The 16,291-nt window shown below is 38.5% G+C and overlaps 1 protein-coding gene across 1 annotated transcript; it reads right to left on the minus strand.

Annotated features, from left to right (window-relative positions):
* Positions 1–8,103: 8,103 nt before the first annotated feature.
* Positions 8,104–14,183, minus strand: LOC113343673. Its single transcript, XM_026587802.1, has 2 exons — positions 9,978–14,183; positions 8,104–9,381 (listed from the first exon to the last, which is right to left on the minus strand). The coding sequence occupies exons 1-2, from the start codon at positions 14,181–14,183 to the stop codon at positions 8,104–8,106; spliced, it is 5,484 nt and encodes a 1,827-aa protein (XP_026443587.1).
* Between the last annotated feature and the right edge of the window lie 2,108 nt (positions 14,184–16,291).

Raw genomic sequence — 16,291 nt, forward strand, 5'->3', positions numbered from 1 at the left:
AAAACATAAAGAGATATGTGAATATTGGAAACTCGGTTTTGGTCCTTGGGATCGGTTGTACCAACCTCACAATGTAAGTTGTGATCGGTTATACCTTGTTTCCCAAACCATGTTGTGACCAGTTACGCCTTGCTTCCTAGAGGTAGATTGTGATCGGTTATGCCTTACTTTCTGAGTTAGCTTGTGATTGGTTACACCTTGCTTCCCAAAGGTAGCTTGTGATCGATTACAACTAACTTCCCAATTCATCTTGTGACCGGTTATACCTTGGATCCCAAAGTAACTTGTGACCGGTTACAACTTGCATTCCAATGTAGCTTGTGATCGGTTACACCTTGATTTCCAATATAGCTCGTTACCAATTACAACTAGATATATTATATAGGTGTTGATGGTGAGTTTTTGACAAGGGAATTTGTAGTAAATTAGCCTCAATCTAGTTGTACAAATAATCCCTGACCTGGCATCAGGATTATTGAAATTGGATCAATATAATTTGTATTCCGTAAGAGAATCAATAAACTGTATCAGTTAATGGACTCAGTAGTCCTAAAGATATTTTGAATATGTATATGCATGCCAAATTTCAGGGCTTTCCCCAGCAGAAACCTTATTATTTCATGTGCTCCAATACATACACCTTTTATGCTATATGAATGACACTAGCCCTTAACCCGTGCAGTAACGGAACGGGCCTTAATGTTGGTTCATTTTTAATATCGTATAAAATGTGTCCCGAATATTTATCAACTCCTTCTGGTCTGATGTATGTTAAACCGGCTTGGTCAAAGATATCGTAGGTATATCCCCTGTTTTGTTTTCTCTGTTATATCGGGTAAACAACTAATGTTGTTAACACACTCCATTAAATCAAAAATGCTTTCCAAAATTATACGCGTTTTCGCCATATAAAATTCAGAAAAATATATACTACAAATAATTTTAAAGGGAGTACGTACGTGTTTAATATCTTAAATTACGAAAATGAGTTCACCTCCGTGATTTTTTATTTCCTTCCCCCCATTTCCGGTTTATAAAATCTGTACTTTCTCGGACTCTTTTTTTACTTATCAAAATATATGTTATTGAAATTTTACTTCTGGAAATATATCTCTTGATTTATAAGACCATATATATACTCTTATGTTGCGAAGTCTCTTTGGCAGATAAGTCACCTCCAGAATCTTCAGCCTCTTTAGCAGTCGTTTGCCGTAATCATTGCATGGCTTTTTTATGGTCGAGGAGTATGCGGCTTAATCACAATATATATTTTTTTGAAGAGAAAGAAATTTCAAAAACGACTAATATGTAATTGGGGAGACAAGATCGAAGTTCCCTTATTGTCATGCATCTTTCAATGATTGAGTACATCTTTTTTTGTTACTGATCTTATTTGTAAGACCATATACTTACGTTGCAAAGTCGCTCATACAATCCGGTCATCTCTTACACCTGAAAATAGGTGCCCATTGTCGCCCCCAGAATCGTCAACCTCTTTGGTAGGCTTATGGCATAATAATCTTCTGTCTTTTCATTGTGGAGCAGTATGGTAACCAATTGGTTTTTTAATTTATTCTACCTCTGGTATTTCTATGCACTTAGAAAGAAAAAATTATAAATAACCTGATCCGCCAACATTCGTGGTGGTCATCATAATGACATTATTTGATTTTTCATTCTTTATCGCATATCAATCCAGAGAATTGCTATCAATAAGAAGAGTAGAACACGGAGATGTTATAACCTATTGAAGAAAAGAGAACAATTGTAGAGTATACCGCAAAAGTCAGGGTGCATTATCCGAAACCATAACATTTGCTGGCGCCTTTGATTTTTTTTTTTTTGCCAAAAGTGCAATCTTATTGATTGTTTTTTTCCAAAATTGAAATCATATGCTTAGGAAGTTGAAATACATTAGCTTGGTGATGTCAGTGTCAGAAAATTTCCTTCAAAACCACTATAACAAAATTAACATTCCAACTTTGGGATTTAGATCAAGATTGGGAACATAAATTAGATTATCATATCAGCAAGGTTAGACAGGGGATAAATCAGATCCACCAATGCTACTGTGGATCATGATCAAAGGCACTAATACTGAAATGCAAAAAAAAAAAAAAATGAAATTACACGTCAACAAAATGCAGGAAGGGAGACACACCAGAATAAAATGAAGAAAGGGAAACACACTAAAAAAATAAAAAAAATGCAGACATACAAAGAAACATGATATAGTATTCCCAGGCATTGTTTTATTTGGTGAAAGGCTTCGTAACGTTTAATCTTCGGCAATGGTAGATGTCGAGAAACCTTCGGGCATCTTCTGAAGGCAGGGTTTCTTTCGAGGTGGATCATTATCAACCACAGTCTCATCTTCAGCGCGGATGATTCCGATATCCTGGGCAGATATTGTTGGAGTTGGTGCTGTAGGGAGCGAAGGCAGCTTTGCTACAGTGAAGCTTGAGGTATCAAGATTTCTAGGATAAATGATTATGGGTACCTGTACAAAACGATTGAGCACCCACGATGACTCATCCATATCCCTAAAACCTAATGCACACTTGCAAAAAATGGGTGTGGTCTGGATAACCTTAGCCATTGATTTATTTTCCCCATGACAAATCTGGGCCACCACTAATACATGCAAAGTTAGCCAAATTATGGTCTTTAGTATTAAAATAAATAAAATCAATAATTCAAGGTCAATTAAATTTACTAAATGAAATGTAATCTTACTTTAAGATTATAAAAATTTCAAATAATAATTAAAAAATCAAAAGTATCAATTTAAAACAAAATAACGCTTCGATTAAATTTAAAACGCGATACCCAAATCCCCGTGATATATAACAATTTCTTGTTAGGTAGTGTTTCTTCGTTCTCTGTGAAAAGGAGGAAAATGGGTGAGCAACCACAGCCCAGTCAGAAGTTTCCAAAAATAATAGAATGCATCGAAAAACAAACAAATGCAATAGATATGATAATTAAAACCATACGATAAAATTATTTATTAATGGAGATTCAAATTTATTGACTTAATTAAGGAAAAATTTATAATGAAAAAATTAACTGATCATTTATTATGAGCAATTAGTGAAAAAACATTATTATGAGGAATTAATAAATCATTTATTATCAGCAACTAGTGTGAAACACTAATTAGTTAGGCATTTATTATATTAGATTTCCCTTAATGGGTCATTAAATGATAGTTTTATGGGAGAAATTACAGTCGTAGATTTATGTATTGGGAGAGTAAATCTCAACCACCACTTATATGGGCTAACTTAGCCAAACTGTGCTTTATATTCAGAACTAGGTCTCAACCCGTGCCGTAACGGCACGGGCAAGGATATGTGTTTCAAATGTATCAATCGATTCATACATGTCGTAATTTTCTGAGAAGAATCGAACAGATTGATCCAGGTTGAGGAGTTGGTTAATAAACATGTCCTTATCCTAGAATCTTTTAATATTGTGTATGTAAGTCATACAACCCTTTGGGACAGACATGGTTAATCTTTAGAGCAAATCCTATGGGCAGTAGAACATTACTTCGTTCACTACTTCAAAAAAATATCGTTAAAGGTCATTCACCAAACTTGTAAAAAAACTAAAAACACCTAAAATTACTTTAAAATCAATGCAAACGCTGTTAGCATTAAAATTTAATTTTTCTCTTTGATATAAATTGTTGGGTTCACAATTTACATAGATTTGTGTTTATTCATTTTCCTAAAATTTAAAATAATATTTAATTCTTGATCCATTTCTTTTCTTGTCTCTTTACCTATTATCATGAAATATTTCTCAAGCATGCATAATTACACGAAGTTGGGGAGAAATGACAAAAACAGAAACCATGACAAAAAGGGGGAATAAAGAGAGATGTGAGAAACTGAATCGATTACAGTTAATTCACGCGCAGCCTTGCATAATCCCATGAAGTAGGGGAGAAATAATGACAGAAACAACAACCATGACAAAAAGGGGGAATAAAAAGAGATGCGGAAAACTGAACCGACTACAGTTAATTCGCGTGTAGCCTTGTGTTTGGTCAATTTTTTTATAGGTTTCATTTTTCTTCCTGCCCCCTACACGACAAATCTTAAAATCACAACATCTTCTTTTTTGGAAAAATCTGACCTTTAAAAATTATTTTAATTTTAAAAAATAATAAAAAAAGTAATTTGAAAACTAAAATCAAATTAGAACAAAAGAAAGAAAAATTAACTAAGAGTGACTAAATAATTTACCTATCTTAGGACGCCTTTTCTCACCCTACTACCACTACTTCTTCCACCACCACATTATCGTCACCACTCCACCAGTCTCACCAATACCCACCACCATTATCCCCACCGCCGATCCACCACCACCAACCACCATTAGTGCTTAATTTACCTATCTTAGGATCCCTTTTCTCACCCTGCTACCACTACTTCTGATGCAGCGGATATTAGAGAAACTAGAGAAAAGAGAAGTGTTGTTCAGACTTCAAATATTCCTAGGAATATCGACTATGAACGTTGATTAATATCTAGACTTCGGTTTCCCAAATTTAGATAAAAATCGATTAAACTTGAACACAGTTTGATAAAGAAGATATATATTCCAAAAAAAAGTTGCCCTAAACAATTTATGATGGACTCTTTTATAGACTTGGGGAAAAACCCTAACTTGCTAGTCAAGAAAGGATGAAAAAACCCCCTAAACCGACTCAGACCCTAATTTGCTATTTTTGGCAAATTTTGGTCGACCTAAAATAATGAAAGTACTCATTAAAAAAAAATTCGCCTCAAACGGCGGCCCAAACAGACTCCTAACGAAAGAGTTATTAACAAAATAAAAACTTTCCTAAAATAGCAAAAACGTATGTTTGATGCCCTAAACGATGGAATTTGGCTAAATTCTGAAGACCAAGGCAATCGAAGATTCCCTTGTCCTGTTCTTTGGCTGGTTTCCCATCGAAATGGACCCCTAAGGATCTAAATTACGACACTTGGATTTTTAGCCTCCAAATAGGCTATAGCCTGCTCATCTGCATCATTCTCTCGGGGTTGGGAGAAATTCGCCCTCGAATTTGTCGTATCATCATCAGAATTATCACCACAAAAAGGCACTAAGTGTTTGACATTAAAAACATCAGAAGTACGGATGTGACTTGGAAGCTTCAACTTGTATGCATTGGAATTAATCTTTGCGACAATTTCCAAGGGACCAATCTTGCGCACCTTCAGTTTGTTGTACTCGCCAACTGAAAACGATCCTTTTTTTCAATATTGCCAGACAAAATCCCCCTACGTCAAACTCGACAACTCTGCGTTTCTTATCTGCGCCTCCCCTTGTACCTTTCATTAGCTCGAGCAACTGTTTCTTCGGCCAACTTGTGAACTTGCTGCAGCTGTTGGATACGTTCTTCAGCACGAACTTCAATTCTCTTCAAATCAGGAACACGAGCTAAATCTATTGGTGCTCGTGGATTGTATCCATAAACAACCTCGAACGGACTCATACCCAGGCTACGGTTGACTGAACGATTAAATGCAAATTCAGCTTGGCAAAGTTTCTGGTCCCAACTTTTCGGATTGTCTCCAACCATACACCGTAGTATATCACCCAAAGAACGATTCACAACTTCTGTTTGGCCATCACTTTGAGGATGATACGCACTACTGAAATTAAGTCTTGTATTAGCCAATTTCCACAAGGTTTTCCAGAAATAACTAAGGAATCTTGTGTCTCGATCACTGACTATTGAACAGGGCAATCCATGTAGACGATACACTTCTTGGAAAACAATTCAGCTACCTTCAGTGCATTAGTAGTCTTCTTGCAAGCAATAAAGTGAGACATTTTTGAAAAACGGTCGACAACAACAAATACTGAATCATGCCCCCTCTGAGTTCGAGGTAAACCCAATACGAAATCCATGCTCAAATCTGACCATGGTTGGCTTGGAACTTTTAGTGGTATATATAACCCTGCATTGGTTGCTTTTCCTTTTGAAACTTGACAGATTCGACATCTGTCCACGAATTTAGCAACTTCACGCCTCATTGTTGGCCAGTAATATGATTTTGAAACAAGCTGGAAAGTTTATCTCTACCCATGTGCCCCTCGTCATGTAACTCCTTAATAATCTTCAATCGAAGACTAGAATCGGGAATACACAATTGGTTACCTTTAAAGAGAAATCCTTCATGCATAAGGTAATCACTTCGTTTTCCTAGACTGATATTATCCACAATCTCCACAAAGTGTGGATCGGTTAGAATATGTTCAGAATACGAATCAAAATCTATTACCTCAGTTCGCATGGTGTTGAGTAACATACTTCGACGGCTTAAAGCATCAGCAACTTGATTCTGCGACCCAGCTTTGTGCTTCAGTACAAAAGTGAACTCTTGCAAATAAGAAGCCCACTTACCATGTCTAGATGAAAGCTTCTCTTGCCTATTGATATGCCTTAAAGAATCATGGTCAGAAAACATAATGAATTCGTTATGAATTAGATAGTGTCGCCAATGCTTCAAGGCTTGAACTATGGCATAAAACTCCACATCATAAGTACTGTAGTTGGTCTTAGCACCATTCAACTTCTCACTAAAATATGCTACAGGTCGTCCTTCCTGACTCAAAACAGCTCCAATTCCCACCTTCGATGCATCACAGTGTAATTCAAATGGCTTGCTGAAATCAGGTAACACCAATAGTGGTGCGGTTATTAGTTTTGTCTTGACTGCTTCAAAGGCTTTGTCAGCTTCCTCAGACCATGAGAACTTTCCTACTTTCATGCATTCAGTAATGGGTGCCATAATGGTGCTGAAGTGATGAATAAAACGCCGGTAAAAAGAAGCGAAACCATGAAAACTCCTTACCTCGTGCAGTGTAGTGGGTGTGGTCCAATTTCTTACAGCTTCAACCTTGGAATCATCTACCTTTATTCCATCCTTGGTTACGACATAGCCGAGAAATAGAATTTGGTCAGTCATGAATGAACACTTCTTGATGGCTGCAAATAATTTTTCCCGACGTAGAGTTGAAAGCACTTCTCGAAGATGTTGAAAATGCATGTTCATATCAACACTATAAATAAGAATATCGTCGAAATAAACGACCACAAAAGTACCGATAAAGGGCCTGAGAACTTGATTCATTATACGCATGAATGTACTAGGCGCATTGGACAATCCAAACGGCATAACCATCCACTCATATAACCCTTCTCGAGTCTTAAAAGCTGTTTTCCACTCATCACCTTCTCGAATTCTGATCTGATGGTACCCACTCTTCAAGTCGAGTTTGCTAAACACCTTCGCTCCACACAACTGATCTAGCAGGTCATCCAATCTAGGAATTGGAAAACGGTATTTTACTGTGATTTTGTTGATGGCTCGACTGTCAACACACATTCTCCACGTTCCATCTTTCTTTGGAATCAACAAGGCCGGTACAGCACAAGGACTTAGGCTCTGTCGGATCAAACCTTTCTGTAACAACTCTTCCACTTGACGACGAAGTTCTTCATGCTCCTTAGGACTCATTCTATAATGCGCTTTTTTGGCAAGCTTGATCCAGGGATGAGATCAATATGGTGTTGTATATCCCGGAGAGGTGGTAGCTCGTCTGGCAACTCGTTAGGGAAAACATCAATAAATTCCTTAATTAAAGGTTGAGCTGCAATAGGGATACTACTTTCATCCGGCTGTTGGTCTTTGCTAATCAACACATACAGTTCTCCTGCATCTTCTGCCTCAACTTCAAACTGCTTAAACGACAAGAGATTGGTAGTTTGTCCGGTAGATGGTTTAGGTGCAATTTCTTTGCTGGGTACAAGTACTATACGTACGTCGTTCCATAAAAAGCTGTAGGTATTTTTATGCCCGTCATGACTAGTTTTCCTGTCAAACTCCCATGGTCGACCCAACAACAAGTGACAAGCATCCATACTAGTAATGTCACACCATATTTTATCTTTATATTTGTTACCAATCGAAAAAGAAACCAAGCAACGTTTGTTTACTTTCACCTCATTCCCTTTCTTAAGCCAAGAAAGTTTATATGGATGCGGATGTGCCTTGGTTTCCAGCCTAAACCGTTTCACGACCTCTTCGTCAATAATATCTCGCAACTTCCAGGATCAATAACTAAACGACAAACTTTTCCCTCGATCGTACATGTCGACTGGAATATATTATTACGTAACCAGTTGTCGTCCTCATCTGTACGTGGAGTGAGAAAACTTCTTCTTGCTACAAAGTTCACTCCTGTATCTCCTGTAACTACTTCATCACTAGGTTCAGAGTCATCCTCTGGATCCTCATCATATTCAGGTACCCAATCATCTTCTTCACGATTGTCTTCATTGAAAAGAACCTTGTTCACACGTTCTACTTTGCGACAGTCAGTGCCTTTGTGCCCAGTTTCACCGCACTTATTACACTTGCCTCCAAAATAGCTGATTGGAGTTTTACTTGGGTTCGAAACCGAATTAGGTTTGTTAACAGTACTAGTTGTTGACGTACTACGATTACTTGTTGGGGAAGATGCTACATTGTTACCCCAATTTGAACTTCTACGCCCCACTTGTTTCTCTACCTGCCTTGCTCTATGATGTGCATCCGATATAGAACAACAGTCAAACATGTTAAGTGTATCCTGATATTGCTGAGGAAGACCACCTACATAACGTGCGACTCTTTGCTCATCTGACTCCGACAAATCGTTAAGAGAAAGTAATCGATAAAATTCCTTCGTGTACTCGTCTATAGAACGTGTTCCCTTGCGTAGGTTTTGTAGTTGCTGGTACATCAAGCTGATATAGTTGTGTGGTAAAAATTCTGCTCTCATATGTTTCTTCATCTTCTCCCACGAGACTAACTTCTGCTTCCCTTTACGAGAGCGTTGTAGTTTGTGTTGTTGCCACCACGAATTAGCTCTTCCCCGAAACATAGTTGCTACCAGCTGAACTCGTTTGTTATCTGGTACATCCTTAAATTCCAATACTTCCTCAGCTGTGTTCAACCACGAAAGAAACTCCTCCGGTTCTAAACCTCCATAGAATTCTGGAACCTCCACTTTTATTCCGGCCTTCCAGCGCTCAGAATCGTCACGTTGGATTATCCTACCTTCACGGCGTCCTCTACCAAAAGGGTTGGTATAATCCCCTTCTTCGTCGGTATTATCCCCTTCTTCCTCGTCTCCTTCTTCATGATGAATGTTATTCTGACCCATCATCACTCGGATTTCATTCAATAATTCTTCCTTCATCGTATTATAATCAATTGGATCAACTTCTTGGCCTCGAACACGACCTCGACCACGACCTCGACCAACTGGTAACCTTGGCATATTACTAACCCTGGAATCGAACTGGCTCTGATGCCAACTGATGCAGCGGATATTAGAGAAACTAGAGAAAAGAGAAGTGTTGTTCAGACTTCAAATATTCCTAGGAATATCGACTATGAACGTTGATTAATATCTAGACTTCGGTTTCCCAACTTTAGATAAAAATCGATTAAACTTGAACAAAGTTTGATAAAGAAGATATATATTCCAAAAAAGTTGCCCTAAACAATTTATGATGGACTCTTTTATAGACTTGGGGAAAAACCCTAACTTGCTAGTCAAGAAAGGATGAAAAAACCCCCTAAACCGACTCAGACCCTAATTTGCTATTTTTGGCAAATTTTGGTCGACCTAAAATAATGAAAGTACTCATAAAATAAAACAATTCGCCTCAAACGGCGGCCCAAACAGACTCCTAACGAAAGAGTTATTAACAAAATAAAAACTTTCCTAAAATAGCAAAAACGTATGTTTGATGCCCTAAACGATGGAATTTGGCTAAATTCTGAAGACCAAGGCAATCAAAGATTCCTTGTCCTGTTCTTTGGTGTTTCCCATCGAAATGGACCCCTAAGGATCTAAATTACGACACTTGGATTTTTAGCCTCCAAATAGGCTATAGCCTGCTCATCTGCATCATTCTCTCGGGGTTGGGAGAAATTCGCCCTCGAATTTGTCGTATCATCATCAGAATTATCACCACAAAAAGGCACTAAGTGTTTGACATTAAAAACATCAGAAGTACGGATGTGACTTGGAAGCTTCAACTTGTATGCATTGGAATTAATCTTTGCGACAATTTCCAAGGGACCAATCTTGCGCGCCTTCAGTTTGTTGTACTCGCCAACTGGAAAACGATCCTTTGTCAATATTGCCCAGACAAAATCCCCTACTTCAAACTCGACAACTCTGCGTTTCTTATCTGCCGCCTCCTTGTACCTTTCATTAGCTCGAAGCAACTGTTCTTCGGCCAACTTGTGAACTTGCTGCAGCTGTTGGATACGTTCTTCAGCACGAACTTCAATTCTCTTCAAATCAGGAACACGAGCTAAATCTATTGGTGCTCGTGGATTGTATCCATAAACAACCTCGAACGGACTCATACCCAGGCTACGGTTGACTGAACGATTAAATGCAAATTCAGCTTGGCAAAGTTTCTGGTCCCAACTTTTCGGATTGTCTCCAACCATACACCGTAGTATATCACCCAAAGAACGATTCACAACTTCTGTTTGGCCATCACTTTGAGGATGATACGCACTACTGAAATTAAGTCTTGTATTAGCCAATTTCCACAAGGTTTTCCAGAAATAACTAAGGAATCTTGTGTCTCGATCACTGACTATTGAACAGGGCAATCCATGTAGACGATACACTTCTTGGAAGAACAATTCAGCTACCTTCAGTGCATTAGTAGTCTTCTTGCAAGCAATAAAGTGAGACATTTTTGAAAAACGGTCGACAACAACAAATACTGAATCATGCCCCCTCTGAGTTCGAGGTAAACCCAATACGAAATCCATGCTCAAATCTGACCATGGTTGGCTTGGAACTTTTAGTGGTATATATAACCCTGCATTGGTTGCTTTTCCTTTTGAAACTTGACAGATTCGACATCTGTCCACGAATTTAGCAACTTCACGCCTCATTGTTGGCCAGTAATATGATTTTGAAACAAGCTGGAAAGTTTTATCTCTACCCATGTGCCCCTCGTCATGTAACTCCTTAATAATCTTCAATCGAAGACTAGAATCGGGAATACACAATTGGTTACCTTTAAAGAGAAATCCTTCATGCATAAGGTAATCACTTCGTTTTCCTAGACTGATATTATCCACAATCTCCACAAAGTGTGGATCGGTTAGAATATGTTCAGAATACGAATCAAAATCTATTACCTCAGTTCGCATGGTGTTGAGTAACATACTTCGACGGCTTAAAGCATCAGCAACTTGATTCTGCGACCCAGCTTTGTGCTTCAGTACAAAAGTGAACTCTTGCAAATAAGAAGCCCACTTACCATGTCTAGATGAAAGCTTCTCTTGCCTATTGATATGCCTTAAAGAATCATGGTCAGAAAACATAATGAATTCGTTATGAATTAGATAGTGTCGCCAATGCTTCAAGGCTTGAACTATGGCATAAAACTCCACATCATAAGTACTGTAGTTGGTCTTAGCACCATTCAACTTCTCACTAAAATATGCTACAGGTCGTCCTTCCTGACTCAAAACAGCTCCAATTCCCACCTTCGATGCATCACAGTGTAATTCAAATGGCTTGCTGAAATCAGGTAACACCAATAGTGGTGCGGTTATTAGTTTTGTCTTGACTGCTTCAAAGGCTTTGTCAGCTTCCTCAGACCATGAGAACTTTCCTACTTTCATGCATTCAGTAATGGGTGCCATAATGGTGCTGAAGTGATGAATAAAACGCCGGTAAAAAGAAGCGAAACCATGAAAACTCCTTACCTCGTGCAGTGTAGTGGGTGTGGTCCAATTTCTTACAGCTTCAACCTTGGAATCATCTACCTTTATTCCATCCTTGGTTACGACATAGCCGAGAAATAGAATTTGGTCAGTCATGAATGAACACTTCTTGATGGCTGCAAATAATTTTTCCCGACGTAGAGTTGAAAGCACTTCTCGAAGATGTTGAAAATGCATGTTCATATCAACACTATAAATAAGAATATCGTCGAAATAAACGACCACAAAAGTACCGATAAAGGGCCTGAGAACTTGATTCATTATACGCATGAATGTACTAGGCGCATTGGACAATCCAAACGGCATAACCATCCACTCATATAACCCTTCTCGAGTCTTAAAAGCTGTTTTCCACTCATCACCTTCTCGAATTCTGATCTGATGGTACCCACTCTTCAAGTCGAGTTTGCTAAACACCTTCGCTCCACACAACTGATCTAGCAGGTCATCCAATCTAGGAATTGGAAAACGGTATTTTACTGTGATTTTGTTGATGGCTCGACTGTCAACACACATTCTCCACGTTCCATCTTTCTTTGGAATCAACAAGGCCGGTACAGCACAAGGACTTAGGCTCTGTCGGATCAAACCTTTCTGTAACAACTCTTCCACTTGACGACGAAGTTCTTCATGCTCCTTAGGACTCATTCTATAATGCGCTTTGTTTGGCAAGCTTGATCCAGGGATGAGATCAATATGGTGTTGTATATCCCGGAGAGGTGGTAGCTCGTCTGGCAACTCGTTAGGGAAAACATCAATAAATTCCTTAATTAAAGGTTGAGTTGCAATAGGGATACTACTTTCATCCGGCTGTTGGTCTTTGCTAATCAACACATACAGTTCTCCTGCATCTTCTGCCTCAACTTCAAACTGCTTAAACGACAAGAGATTGGTAGTTTGTCCGGTAGATGGTTTAGGTGCAATTTCTTTGCTGGGTACAAGTACTATACGTACGTCGTTCCATAAAAAGCTGTAGGTATTTTTATGCCCGTCATGACTAGTTTTCCTGTCAAACTCCCATGGTCGACCCAACAACAAGTGACAAGCATCCATACTAGTAATGTCACACCATATTTTATCTTTATATTTGTTACCAATCGAAAAAGAAACCAAGCAACGTTTGTTTACTTTCACCTCATTCCCTTTCTTAAGCCAAGAAAGTTTATATGGATGCGGATGTGCCTTGGTTTCCAGCCTAAACCGTTTCACGACCTCTTCGTCAATAATAATCTCGCAACTTCCAGGATCAATAACTAAACGACAAACTTTTCCCTCGATCGTACATGTCGTTTGGAATATATTATTACGTAACCAGTTGTCGTCCTCATCTGTACGTGGAGTGAGAAAACTTCTTCTTGCTACAAAGTTCACTCCTGTATCTCCTGTAACTACTTCATCACTAGGTTCAGAGTCATCCTCTGGATCCTCATCATATTCAGGTACCCAATCATCTTCTTCACGATTGTCTTCATTGAAAAGAACCTTGTTCACACGTTCTACTTTGCGACAGTCAGTTCCTTTGTGCCCAGTTTCACCGCACTTATTACACTTGCCTCCAAAATAGCTGATTGGAGTTTTACTTGGGTTCGAAACCGAATTAGGTTTGTTAACAGTACTAGTTGTTGATGTACTACGATTACTTGTTGGGGAAGATGCTACATTGTTACCCCAATTTGAACTTCTACGCCCCACTTGTTTCTCTACCTGCCTTGCTCTATGATGTGCATCCGATATAGAACAACAGTCAAACATGTTAAGTGTATCCTGATATTGCTGAGGAAGACCACCTACATAACGTGCGACTCTTTGCTCATCTGACTCCGACAAATCGTTAAGAGAAAGTAATTGATAAAATTCCTTCGTGTACTCGTCTATAGAACGTGTTCCCTTGCGTAGGTTTTGTAGTTGCTGGTACATCAAGCTGATATAGTTGTGTGGTAAAAATTCTGCTCTCATATGTTTCTTCATCTTCTCCCACGAGACTAACTTCTGCTTCCCTTTACGAGAGCGTTGTAGTTTGTGTTGTTGCCACCACGAATTAGCTCTTCCCCGAAACATAGTTGCTACCAGCTGAACTCGTTTGTTATCTGGTACATCCTTAAATTCCAATACTTCCTCAGCTGTGTTCAACCACGAAAGAAACTCCTCCGGTTCTAAACCTCCATAGAATTCTGGAACCTCCACTTTTATTCCGGCCTTCCAGCGCTCAGAATCGTCACGTTGGATTATCCTACCTTCACGGCGTCCTCTACCAAAAGGGTTGGTATAATCCCCTTCTTCGTCGGTATTATCCCCTTCTTCCTCGTCTCCTTCTTCATGATGAATGTTATTCTGACCCATCATCACTCGGATAATTCTTCCTTCATCGTATTATAATCAATTGGATCAACTTCTTGGCCTCGAACACGACCTCGACCACGACCTCGACCAACTGGTAACCTTGGCATATTACTAACCCTGGAATCGAACTGGCTCTGATGCCAACTGATGCAGCGGATATTAGAGAAACTAGAGAAAAGAGAAGTGTTGTTCAGACTTCAAATATTCCTAGGAATATCGACTATGAACGTTGATTAATATCTAGACTTCGGTTTCCCAACTTTAGATAAAAATCGATTAAACTTGTACACAGTTTGATAAAGAAGATATATATTCCAAAAAAAAGTTGCCCTAAACAATTTATGATGGACTCTTTTATAGACTTGGGGAAAAACCCTAACTTGCTAGTCAAGAAAGGATGAAAAATCCCCTAAACCGACTCAGACCCTAATTTGCTATTTTTGGCAAATTTTGGTCGACCTAAAATAATGAAAGTACTCATAAAATAAAACAATTCGCCTCAAACGGCGGCCCAAACAGACTCCTAACGAAAGAGTTATTAACAAAATAAAAACTTTCCTAAAATAGCAAAAACGTATGTTTGATGCCCTAAACGATGGAATTTGGCTAAATTCTGAAGACCAAGGCAATCGAAGATTCCTTGTCCTGTTCTTTGGCTTGTTTCCCATCGAAATGGACCCCTAAGGATCTAAATTACGACACTTGGATTTTTAGCCTGCAAATAGGCTATAGCCTGCTCATCTGCATCATTCTCTCGGGGTTGGGAGAAATTCGCCCTCGAATTTGTCGTATCATCATCAGAATTATCACCACAAAAAGGCACTAAGTGTTTGACATTAAAAACATCAGAAGTACGGATGTGACTTGGAAGCTTCAACTTGTATGCATTGGAATTAATCTTTGCGACAATTTCCAAGGGACCAATCTTGCGCACCTTCAGTTTGTTGTACTCGCCAACTGGAAAACGATCCTTTTTCAATATTTCCCAGACAAAATCCCCTACGTCAAACTCGACAACTCTGCGTTTCTTATCTGCCGCCTCCTTGTACCTTTCATTAGCTCGAAGAAACTGTTCTTCGGCCAACTTGTGAACTTGCTGCAGCTGTTGGATACGTTCTTCAGCACGAACTTCAATTCTCTTAAAGAAACATTTATTATAAAATATCAATTGAATATTTATTATTAAATTTTAATTAAACGTGATCATTTATAGCGGTAGATTTATGTTCCGCAAGTATAAATTTGATCGTTCTTTATCTAACCTAACTTGTCCAAACTTTATTTTGTATTCTGGAAATGTAATTAGTTTTATTTTAATACTAAAAACCGTGATTTATTAGATCGGGTACCATAAATACCTGGGATCCCATTTGGATGATCCAGCGGTCATGATCATATTGTCTTATACTCCCTCCGTCCTAGTTTAGATGTCAAAATTTGAGGATTTTTTTGTCCTAGAATACTTGCTATACTCCATATTTTTCCACCTTTTATCCTGATTTACCCCTAACTTGGAATCATGCCATAACATGGAGAATTGTGTATTTCAATTTTCAAGACACACTCTTAAATACTTTTCTCTATATATTTCTTCTAATTTGAATTTTTCCAACTAAACAATAAAACCTAGACATATAAAAACTGGAAACATTAAATACTAACCAAGGGTAATTATGGGAAAAAAAACTATTCTCTTCGTGTTTCTTAATCTTTGTGCAAAATCCAATTCTGGCATCTAAACTAGGACGGAGGGAGTATGATTTAGTATCCTCCTCAAAATATTTGTGTTTTGTCCTTACCAGTTGTGTTAAAAACAGCCAACTACATCTATCACAATAAAATGTTGCCCATTTTGTAAAGATTGACCACTACTATTCACTAACATCCACCACCGTGTGCAAAAACCAGCCACGCCCACTATTTTTTGCACCACCAGTAATGTTATCACCTCCACCACTCACAAATACCCGCTACTGTTTCCACCACCCACTGCTTCTTTCACTACCACCATTAAAAATTATTAATATAATTTTTAACTGGGGTCACTGTAGTACAGTGGTAAAGTCATTGGGCGATGATACCAGTTACCTGAATTCGAAACTCTCCAA

This window comes from Papaver somniferum, unplaced genomic scaffold, assembly GCF_003573695.1.
Source record: "Papaver somniferum cultivar HN1 unplaced genomic scaffold, ASM357369v1 unplaced-scaffold_65, whole genome shotgun sequence".
NCBI lineage: Eukaryota > Viridiplantae > Streptophyta > Magnoliopsida > Ranunculales > Papaveraceae > Papaver > Papaver somniferum.

What these genes read in the sequence shown, in the direction of transcription:
- LOC113343673 (XM_026587802.1), bottom strand. Translation starts at nt 14,183, where the DNA reads ATGGGTCAGAATAACATTCATCATGAAGAAGGAGACGAGGAAGAAGGG. An exon ending in AGAATGATGCAGATGAGCAG is followed by an intron (nt 9,382 to 9,977) that starts GCTATAGCCTAT and finishes AGTTGGCATCAG; the next exon opens with AGCCAGTTCGATTCCAGGGT.